At 42.4% G+C, this 10,036-nt stretch overlaps 1 protein-coding gene across 1 annotated transcript in view; it reads left to right on the forward strand.

The window, feature by feature from the left end:
* CCDC178 (coiled-coil domain containing 178) overlaps positions 1-10,036 on the forward strand; it is a 349,227-nt gene that overhangs the window by 173,679 nt on the left and 165,512 nt on the right. The window contains exon 15 of the mRNA XM_006091677.2: positions 3,082-3,265. Within this exon, the coding sequence (XP_006091739.2) occupies positions 3,082-3,265 (184 nt within the window). The remainder of the gene's footprint in view (positions 1-3,081; positions 3,266-10,036) is intronic.

Genomic DNA, 10,036 nt, shown 5'->3' on the forward strand with positions numbered 1-10,036 from the left:
AGCTCATTGTTTTATTCAATTTTCCATCCTTATATTTGACTATAGCCGTAGCTTTCCCCAAAGGAGCTCTTGATCTTCTTACCGGTCCTTCATTTTTTCATTGTTAGTCTACCATTTACTTGAATCGCCTTCCCTTTAGCCCCAGGTTCTTTTTAAAATGAAGTTTAAAAATAATAAGAAAAAATTTAAAACAAGTCACTGACATACATCTGCCGAATACCCCAGGAAATTTTGGGCTGTTATATATACTAAGATTCCACTAAATACCATCTCATCATTTGATGCTATTTGAATAAGTTACATAATCAGTATATGATCAATTGTTCATATATAGTTTATCTTTAAAATGGCAACATTAAAAGATAGAGGGCGTATTTGTTAACCAACTCTGTTCAGTACTCTGTGCATGCGCATTCTTGCCAGACCTCTGGGTGGTGGTGATGGGATACAGTCGTTTGCCTTGCAGAAGCAGTGTATAATTTGGTAATTTTGTCTTTCAAATAAGCCAGCATCCATCAGAAATAAGACTCTTAAATTTGGGATGTTTGACTTGAGCCAACAATTTCACTTGATTGCTTATTCACAGGATAGGCAAGCTTCAGCAGCCTACGTCAAGGAAAATTGAACTTGTTTGAGATGGTTTGAAATTGGTTAATTTGGATTTAGTTTGTTTGAAGTTAACTGTGTGGTATGGATTTCTGTATAGCTATTTTCTTATATTCAAGCTGTGTAAAATATTCCGAATATCTATTCCTAAGGCTCTTCTGTACCTCAGGCAAGACGATTCCATTGTAACAGCAGCGATCCAAAGATGAGGTTGATAATCGAGGGAAACCAGCGAAGGAGCTATTGAACACCATAAAGGCCTCCTGGTATCAGCTAGGAAATGTGTTTATCAAGAGTTAACAGGGTGGTGATCGATTCATACAGATAACAATTAAAATGTTATTGAAGTTGTTAAACAGCCTGGAATGGTTAGAATGAATCCACAGGGTGCCGTGTTTGTCATACTCGCTTAGCTATATCTCACCAGCCTCGTGATCTGAGTTACTTCATACGAGTGTAGAATATGATTTCTTTTCAGCATTTACCAGCAAACTGTTGCACAAATAGTGTTGCTATTTTGCTTTTATTTTACTTTTCAACTTTTCAGATATTAAAAGAGAAAAGAGTATAGGAACCATTCACAATGAACGCCTCACCAGTATGTTAGCTTACTTTATACTTTTTGTAAGGAAGGAAAATAGTACAGATAAATCACACTTCCCATTATGATCCTCTCCCTCCGTAGAGGCAGTCAGAGCCTCGATTTGGTCTGTGTTCAGGGCCGGCAAGAATTCCAGTTCTCAGCTTAGACCTCCATATGCCCATCCATCTCCTCTTCCGTCTCACACCAACCACCCTCTCTGATAGTTTTGTCTTGCATCTCTTTTCCAGTAGGGAGACTCTTCTGATGTTGGCTTAAGAATCCACTCTGGCAACCAACACCTCTTTCCTGCTCACTTGCTGTACAAGTACCATCACCTGGACAACTATTGGACATTCTGTCATCACTACAGCATTTCTGTGCCCTGCCTTCTTGTTCTTCCTTACTTTCTCACAGGGACTAGCTATATTTGATCAAAATAAGCACTCACTTAAATAGCCTTCTACACCTTGTTTCAATGACTTGAAAAGACTTATCATTGAACTACACCAAGGTCGTAAGAGCTGCATGAGGCTAACGTAACACAGCGGTGCTAATGAAGCTCACCTGGGTGGATCCTGGTTTGGGGGCCACAGAGGTGAAGTCTCTCTGAGAAAAGAATGCAAGGTTATGAACACAGAATGCCTGCAGCCATTTCGATGACACTTGACAAAGGATATGTTATATTAGAAAAAAAAATGGTCTTAAGTTTTGGTTAAAATATTTTATTTCTGCAAACTTTATCAAAACGTACGACCGTGTGAAAACACTCATGGGGATGCTCATTAGCACTGCAGTCCATTTGCTGCTGAATAGAACTTACATTTTTTTCTCATTGGTTGAGTTTTTGATTCGGGATCTTTGCTTTCCAGTGCCCCAACTCCTAGCTTTTATAAACCTACCCTGCATGGGTAAGGTCCCTAGGTCTGGCTGGCGATCAGGACCCATGTGTGGGGTGACTGGCAGGGCGATCAGGGCCCCCTCTGCTGGCATCCCCCTTGGCTAGCCTGGTGCCTGCAGGCTGGGGGCAGCTCCTGCGTTGAGCATCTGCCCCTGGTGGTCAGTGCACATCATAGTGACTGGTCATTCCACTGTTCGGTCAATTTGCATATTAGGTTTTTATTACATAGGATAGCTCCCGTCGGTTCATTGGTTCTTTCCCAAACAAGGACAATCCACAGGAACCTCCTACGATGCAGCACAGCGAACCTTGCTGGTGTCAGCATTGACTGGAATGCCTTAGGCCCCTTCCCGCCACTCCTGCTTTCTTTCAAGCTCCATTCCTGTTCTGTGTTATATGTATTTGCTTTTATATTCAGTGTGTCAGAGTATATACTTGGAACAAAGACGGTACCCAATCTGGACAGGAAACATAACTTGTTAATTTTCCTAAGAGACTGGTATTTCTCTGTGAAAATCTTAACACTGCTATTCATGTCTTCCATTTTTCCTCTATTAACTCTCCCCCGCTTAGCTGTTGCTTTTCTTCCTTCTGTTTTAGTTACTGGTTTTCCTGAATTGGGTTTTCTTTCTCTTTTACATGGGCTTTATCTTTCTCATATTTGATTGGTCTTAGTGTTGTGATAAAGGTGGCAAAGGTGGATTGACACAGGGAGTGCACGCTCAGAAAGCTGAGCATCTGGGACCCGGGGCTTTCTGATCGACATGCTGATCCTGCTGAAATCGAGCACAGCCTGACAATTAGGGGTGTCCAACAGAAGCAGAAAAAATGAATGGAATTGTGGGAAATATTTCCTGTGCCCAAGTTTTAGTTAATTATTTGGTTACTTTGTATTTTTGGAGACAAAGAAGGAACAGCCTTTTAAAAATGTAGTTCCCTCAATATATACTCTTTGAAAATAATCATGTCAATATCTTAAATTTATTTTTTCCAGTGTAAGGAAAAAATCAGAGTTTGAGTCTGACATCCAAAGTTTAATGATAATGAAGTTAAAAAATGAGGAGTATCTTAGAGCACTATACAAGGATGCTTATCAGATCGGTGCTGTTTTCCACATGACCAGATATAAAACTGAAGAGATAGAAGAGAAAATAGCAGAAGTGAGAAGAAAATTTCAGGTTTGTATGTCTGTGTTCTTCTTAGTTGTGAAAAACAGTGATACGCCTGGACTTCATTTATTGATTTAGTATTGATAATTAGATTTTAATTTAGCCTACAGTAGTCTTTAAAAAAAAACCAACAACTACATTTGATAAACCAGAAGAAACATCCCTTCTCCACAGACGCCCAACCTGAACGAAGGGAAAGGGGCTGCATGCAGCTGCCAACGCTGGCTCTGCTTTTTGCTCTTACCGACCTCACACTACCCACATCACCAGAAGAGTGGTGCTTGGTCGGCCGCCACCTACATGTCTAATCTCAAATATTCCTGCTACGCTAGGCAGGAGGGATGCTGGGAGGGGCCCTTGCACCCTTTGCAACGTAAATAAAGGGCATACCTGCATCAGGACCACAGGTTGTTGGGTTCCAGAGCAGCACGCAGCTCGTAGATCGCCATGTGCAGAAGCAACCGCCCCCAGGCCTCAGATCCGTCCAAACTGGAGGTACGATGACCAGTCACTCCCCGGCATTCGGCATAGGGCCTGGCCACATCAGCTCCATTTCAACACACACAGGGACCCCTCTGACAGGCCGCTCTGTCCTTCACTCGCCATCCCCATCTGCTTTCGTCTTTGGCTATTTTCTTAATGCAGACTTACAATCATGCAATTGTCTTAAAACAGAGAACCCATGTTCTATGTCCAAGCCCGTTGCTCTCTAACTTTAGGACATGTGGCTGTCCCTGCACCGAGAGACTGGGGTTCTGTTCCCACATGGTGTCCAGCTGTTGAGCTGACTTGGGGGGTCATGCCTTCGTCCCTTCTCATGGGTTTTTCATTGGGTTTGTCATCCCTTATATGTTCTAAAACTAGTATGATAAAAATTATATATAGTAAAAATTAACCTCAAAATTATTTTAAAATTACAAGCCCTAACCGGTTTGGCTCAGCGGATAAAGCGTCGGCCTGTGGACTGAAGGGTCCCAGGTTCGATTCCGGTCGAGGGCATGTACCTGGGTTGCGGGCACATCCCCAGTGGGGGGCGTGCAAGAGGCAGCTGAATCGATGTTTCTCTCTCATTGATGTTTCTAACTATCCCTATCCCTCTCTCTCTGTAAAAAATCAATAGAATATATTTTTAAAAAATTACAAGCCATATGATTTTATATATGTGCAAGCGTGCGTGCACACACACACACACATATATATACATATATATATGTGCTTTAGCATGTGTTATAATACTCTTGATGTTTATAATTTCCTTGAGTTTTCCATTGCTGTGTGTTTCTTTATGGCCATCAATTAGCATTTTTATTGAGGATATCAGTAAAGACATCAGCCATTTCTTTAGTCACTTAAACATGTGTTTGAATTTTTTTAAAATTGACAGGAAACCCTTCATTCAGATATTTTCCCATCACTGTTGCAACCTACCTTTAGTTCTTCAGAAATATTGCTTCAATAACCTGAGACTCTCACTGCTGCCTGAAGTGGTTATTTTTTCTAAGTTTCTATGTTGCCGTACAATACACTTTGTAGACACAGTGCAGATGTGGTGAGATTCCCCTGAGCTCGTTGTGTCACCCAGAGCACAGTGTCCCCTGGCGTTGTTCAAGCACAATTGAAGAAATTGTTCTCCAAGTGCTGCCTCTGCCCCATGGTGGCTGAGAGGTAACCAGAAGTAAGCAGCAGAAAGGAATTACTCCCTGTGGGAAATGGTGCCCATCGCCAACTACTGCTCATTTCTGAGCTAAATATATAGGACAGTCAATTGCTATGATGTACACAGGTGTATCTGTGTCAGGGTGATAATGCATTGAAAATAAATTTCTAGGTGGTCCTTAGATAATTCAGGTGTGTAGCAATTCAAGTTTGTGGTTTCTGCCTTTGCAATGGCCCTACTTACTGTCTTTCATGACTAATTAATGAAAATCTGTATAATTTTCTGAGTCTGGACTTCTTTTTTTTTCTTGTAAACAACTTTGCGTATTTGTTGATCCTGGCCTGAAATAAATCCTTAAGTTCGTGTCTTCTAGAAATTAATTAGAGCAATAGTGCCTGTAAGCGAGCTCTGAAAAGTAACCTGCTAAAGCCTCAGGGGAAGCGTTTCCCAGGTATGTTCTCTCAAATTAATGCATCTGTAAAGTGCCCAGTAATTTTCAGGCCGTCCTAGACTAGAAGGAACTCGGAACAATCAAGATACCTAGAAGTTTCTGGAATTTTCCAGATGTTAAAGATGACTTGCCCCTATTTTTAAATACTTTCAATTCCAATAACTGACCTATTCAGAAAAGACAAGATTAGCCAACACCCAGAGTAAAATTAGCCAATAATGATGGGAGATAAATCAATAAAAGTGTAATAGGTATTCAGTTATGTTATGGATGGGATGAACAGAAAATCGTCCAGCTCTGTATGAAGACTGTGCTAGTGTAACAGATGTTGAAAGCTCTCATTAGATATTAAATACTTCTTCACACTTCAAAAGAAGGCTGCTCGGCCAGCGGCAGGGATTTGGAAGGTGTTTTGTTTGAACATACTGGAATTTTTGTGGAAAAGTACATCAGGCCTCTATGTTCCAGGTTAAAATAATAAAACTAGAACTAAGTGAAATCAATAAACACATGCATTTTTAATATATATATATATATATATATATATATATATATTGATTTCAGAGAGGAAGGGAGAAGGAATGAGAGATAGAAACATCAATGAGGAGAAAGAATCATTGATCAGCTGCCTCCTGCATGCCCCACATTGGGGATCAAGCCTGAAACCTAGGCATGCGCCCCCATGGGGAATCAAACCATGACCTCCTGGTTCATGGGTCAATGCTCAATCATGGAGCCACTCCAGCCAGACTAAATACATACATTTTATTACTTGAACATGTGTTACTTAGAAATATGTTATTTAGTTTCACAGATTTGGGGATTTTTCCAGTATCTTTGTGTTACTGATTTCTAGTTTAATTTTATTATGGTCTGACAGCAGACATTGTATGATTTTTCTAGTCTTTTAAGATTGTTTAGATGTTAAAGGGTTATTTTTAGTGCTAGAAAAAGACAATGTGTTATGTCTTTAGAATGTAGGTACTCAGTGTTTATGGAAAGCATGAATAGAGTTAGCATATGGTGGGAAAATTTAACTACACAAATTTCTCAGTAATAGTAGTTAAATATGAGTATGAGAATAAATTATAAATTTATTCAATTTTGAATTTTAAAAAGTTAATGGGACTTCAGCTATTTTTAGTAGCTGAGAAGATCTTGCTAGGCTGACCTCACCAAAGATAAAACATTAACCCCTAGACCTAAAAGGGAATATGCTAAAAAGGCATAATGCATATCTCTGGGTTTAGGGATCCAAGTTATTTTAATTTATGTTTAGTAATTTTAACGTGTTTTTACAAAATACACATAAAACCTTCTTTTAAAAAAATAGAGCCCTAGCTAGTTTTTCTCAGTGGATAGAGCATCAGCCTGAAGACTGAAGGGTCCTGGGTTCGATTCTAGTCAAGGGCACATATCTGGGTTGCAGGTGCCCGGCCCTGGTCGAGGTACATGCAGGAGGCAACCAATTGATGTGTCTCTCTCATATCAATGTTTCTGTGTGTGTGTGTGTGTGTGTGTGTGTGTCCCTCTCCCTTCCACTCTCTCTACAGATCAGTGGAAAGATATCCTCAGGTGAAGATTTAAAAATTATAAATAAAGACAAAATAATGTGTTTATTTTTAGAACCTGGTTGGGCTGCCACTTGGACCCTCTGTTAGGGTTATGGCCACCAAAACAGTGCCCTAGCATTGCCCAGCCAGAGCTGCCGGCCCCACTAGGCCAGTCTGGCCCTCAGCTATTTTTTGCACAAATTCCCAATTTTGTTTTATAAATTTAACTCTGAATTTTAAGATCTCTTTCTCTCTCTTCCTGGTCTCAGAGCTTAGATAATAATATGAGTTTTCTTTTTTCTTAGTGCCCTTCAGTCCCTGAAACACAAATAATGCGACTGCCTCAATTGTGCCCTTAATCTATTCATATGTAGTGTTCATCCCCCCTTTCTCTTGAACGTGAGTTTCTGGACACAGCACTCACTGTTCAGACTCTGCTTTTCAGCATCCTTTGTCCTAGGAGCCGCTTCCCGTAGGATAGCTCTCTGCTGCCACCTGCTGGTTTCCGACTGGTCAAACCAGGCAGCCGGTCAAAGGCCACATTTCTTTTTAATGCGGGTTCTCCCCAGCATCACAGATGCTGTCACCTCCTTTCCCTCAGCTTCTTTCAACCTCTTCAACGTGATTTTTTTTGATATTTTTATTTTTTTTCCTAAACCACAATGGACAGATACATAATGCCCCCAAAGCCTAAATTATTTCCTATCTAGCCTGCTACAGAGAAAGCTTGGTGACCCTGCCCTAAACAGTACAGGAACGGCAAATGTACGGAACAGCCGCAGCCCGTAGGATGAGGGAAGGCACCCACAGAAGGAACAGACATGGAGGAGGCAAATTCAGTATTTTACTGAGACCACACCCTAGTTACCTATGTAAGTTAGGTCTGTAGCAATTTGTACTGATTTAATGTCGGCACTGTTCTCAGCAGCCTTCCATTGTATAATATTAATATCTTTAAGTCCAGGGACTTAAATTCATTTAAACTATGAATTACTGTCTTACTGGATTATAATTAAAAAAAAAAGACTTTGAAGGATGAATGAATGACTTTCAAGGAAACAAAAACGAATCAGTCCATATTGCAGCCAAAGTGACCTTTCTAAAACGCACACCTTGCCTAGGAGACTTCACTGTTTTTCTTATTGTGCCTTAGGGGTCCTACATAATCTGACATGTGTTTATCTTCTCAGTTTCATGCCTTACCATCCCAACCCATCTTCTCAGTACAAACACACACACACACACACACACACACACACTCTTTTTCAATTAGTTTCTGACAAAGGTCAAATGAAGCACTCTGTTTTGGAATATGATATATCTTCTCCAGTTTATAGAGGCATTTTTAATTTGGTTCCCTCTTAAGTAAGTATTGAACAAATTGATAGACCACTATGTCTACTTTCATGTTAGAAGAAGCAACTAAATTTCATTAACATTTTCAAAATATTTCATTGTATAAATTGGCTTTAGATGTAGGTATATCCTTAGGCGAGAGAATATATTAAAGTTATTGCTTTCCTTAGAATATTTCTTTTTCCTATGTTGGAGTTTTTCTTTCACTTTAGGAAAGCATAATGTTGATGAGTTGCTATCCCAAGAAAAGGAAGAGTTGTAGGAGAGACTTATCAGATTGTTTCTTTATATTGTCTCTGTAGACCCTGGGGTGCTATGAATGAGGCTGTAATGAAGAAGGGATACTAGAAACATTTCTGAACCTCTACTTTACCTCTGCAAAGCTGTACATCCCTTTTAAATGTGGAGGACAGACTATCTACAAGCCAACTTGTCTCCCAAATAAGGGGTTCCAGGGTGTGATTCTAAAGCAGAAGGAACTTTAGCTAGACCACCAACTTGCACCACACACAAGAATAAACTCAAAATGGATAGAAGACTTAACTGTAAGTCTCTCCAGAGGTCGGCAAACTGCGGCTCGCGAGCCACATGCAGCTCTTTGGCCCCTTGAGTGTGGCTCTTCCACAAAATACCAACTTCTGCACATGGGCCACGAAGTTTCAATCGCACTGTACGTGCACGCCCGCACGTGGTATTTTGAGAGCCGCATGTGGCTCATGAGCCGCAGTTTGCTGACCACTGGCATAGACTCTAGTTGTTCTCAACTAGAGTTCTCAACTGTGGGAGCACAATGACCACCAGAGGGCAGCTCCTGCATTGAGCATCTGCCCCCAGGTGATCAGTGCATGTCATAGCAACCGGTCGTTTGGTCACTTAGGCTTTTACATATATAGACTAGAGGCCCGGTGCACAAAAATTTGTGCACTTGGGGGGGTCACTCAGCCAGGCCTGTGCCCTCTCACAGTCTGGGACCCCTCAGGGGATGTTCACCTTCTGGATTAGGCCCGCTCCCTGGGGGATTGGGGCTAAGCTGGCAGTCAGACATCCCTCTGGCAGCCTGGGAGCCCTCCAGGGATGTCCGCTTGCCAGCGGGGAGCAGGCCTAAGCTGCAGTCGAACATCCTTAGCGCTGCTGAGGAGGCAGGAGAGGCTCCCACCACCACCGCTGTACTGGCAGCCATCAGCCTGGCTTGTGGCTGAGCAGAGCTCCCCCTGTGGGAGCACACTGAACACCAGGGGGCAGCTCCTGCAATGAGCGTCTGCCCCCTGGTGGTGTATGTGTTATAGTGACCAGTCATTCCCAGTCGTTCTGCTGTTAGGGTCAATATGCATATTACTCTTTTATTATATAGGATAGAGGCCTGGTGCATGTGTGGGGGCCGGCTTGTTTGCCCTGAAGGGTGTCCCAGATCAGGGTGGGGGTCCTGCTGGGGTGAGTGACTGAGGGCTGTTTTCAGACTGGCCACATCCCCTTCAGGGTGGGGGTCCCCACTGGGGTGCCTGGCCAGCCTGGGTGAATGGCTGATGGCTGTTTGCAGGCTGGCCACACCCCTTCAGGGTGGGGGTACCTGCTGGAGTGCCTGGCCAGCCTGGGTAAGGGGCTGATGGCTGTTTGCAGGCTGGCCAAGCCCCCAGTGGGGACCCTCACCCCATGAGGGTGTGGCCAGTCTGGCTGATGGCTGTTTGCAGGTTGGCCACAGCCCCTTCAGGGTAGGGGTCCCGCTGGGGAGCCTGGCCAGCCTAGGTGAAGGGCTGATGGCTATT

Source organism: Myotis lucifugus, unplaced genomic scaffold (genome assembly GCF_000147115.1).
Source record: "Myotis lucifugus unplaced genomic scaffold, Myoluc2.0 scaffold_93, whole genome shotgun sequence".
Classification (NCBI taxonomy): domain Eukaryota; kingdom Metazoa; phylum Chordata; class Mammalia; order Chiroptera; family Vespertilionidae; genus Myotis; species Myotis lucifugus.